Source organism: Cynara cardunculus (assembly GCF_001531365.2).
Source record: "Cynara cardunculus var. scolymus isolate 2C chromosome LG 2, CcrdV1, whole genome shotgun sequence".
Taxonomy (NCBI): Eukaryota; Viridiplantae; Streptophyta; class Magnoliopsida; order Asterales; family Asteraceae; genus Cynara; species Cynara cardunculus.
Window position 1 is genome coordinate 50,819,796 of NC_037529.1, and position 1,183 is coordinate 50,820,978.

The 1,183-nt window shown below is 45.8% G+C and overlaps 1 protein-coding gene across 1 annotated transcript; it reads left to right on the top strand.

The window, feature by feature from the left end:
* Positions 1-422: 422 nt before the first annotated feature.
* Positions 423-929, top strand: LOC112506152. The gene has a single exon (XM_025110176.1). It carries the CDS (start codon positions 423-425, stop codon positions 927-929), a length of 507 nt encoding a protein of 168 aa, XP_024965944.1.
* Positions 930-1,183: the final 254 nt, after the last annotated feature.

Consider the following 1,183-nt stretch of genomic DNA (forward strand, 5'->3'; position numbering starts at 1 on the left):
CTGAGCAGGTACTAGCAGCACTCCCAAACATAGTAAGCCAAGTAGCGGCGGGTCTGAATGCTAACCGAGAAAACAACCCGGGAACAGGCACGAATAGAGATAGGGAATGCATGTCTAAGTTGTTCCGAACCTGTAACCCTAAGGAATTTCATGGAACTGAAGGAGCGGTTGGACTGTTAATCTGGACAGAAGGAATGGAATTTGTCCTCCATATTAGTAAATATACTGAAGGAAACAAGGTGGAATTCGTTGCTTGTCTTCTGCAAGGACTAACGTTGACTTGGTGGAACACACAGGTACAAACTCGAGGCCGAGATGCAGCCAATAGACTATCATGGGAAGAGTTTAAGAAAATGCTCAAGGAGGAGTAATGTCCAAGGAATGAGATCCAGAAACTAGAAGCAGAATTGTGGAACCATCAGATGAAGGGAAATGACGTGGACTCATACACTGCACGTTTCCATGAGTTAGCCAAATTGGTGCCACATTTGGTGAAGCCCGAGCAGAACCGAGTTGATCGATACGTTTGGGGCTTGTCTCCTGTAATCAGAGGGAATGTGACTTTGGCTGACCCGAAAACCCTACAAGAAGTAGTGAAGTTAGCGACAAGACTCACCAACAATGCAAACCGCTCGGGAGCATTCACAAGTGACAAGGCAAGAGGAAAGAGGATAATGGAGGAACCTGCTAGAAGACAGTTTGGAAGAAGGATGGGTAAGGTGCAGAAAGTATCAGGAAACTATGGAATTCAGGCACCGGCGACAGAGAAAGGGAAAGGATCATACACAAAGTGTGACAAGTGCAACAAACAGCACCTGGGGAGATGTATCACATGTCTTAAGTACAAGAGAATAGGACATGTTGCGAAGGATTGCAGAGCCGGAGAAGGACGGGTTTGCTTTGAGTGTGGAAGCCCAAATCATTTCTGAAGCGCTTGTCCTAAGAGAAATCAAAGGCCCTACACAAATCAAGCACGACCAACCAATCAAGGGAACCAAGGGGGTCAGGCACGAGGTCGAGTGTTCAAAATTGGGGCAGAAGAAGCAAGGCGAAATCCTGATGTGGTCACAGGTACGTTTCTCCTAAATAATCATCTTGCATCCGTACTTTTTGATTCTGGAGCAGATAGGAATTATGTGTCGCTAGATTTTAGGCCAAAGATAAACATAAGACCCCAAAAGTT

Coding starts and splice junctions, on each gene's coding strand:
- LOC112506152 (XM_025110176.1), top strand. CDS start 423: ATGAAGGGAAATGACGTGGACTCATACACTGCACGTTTCCATGAGTTA.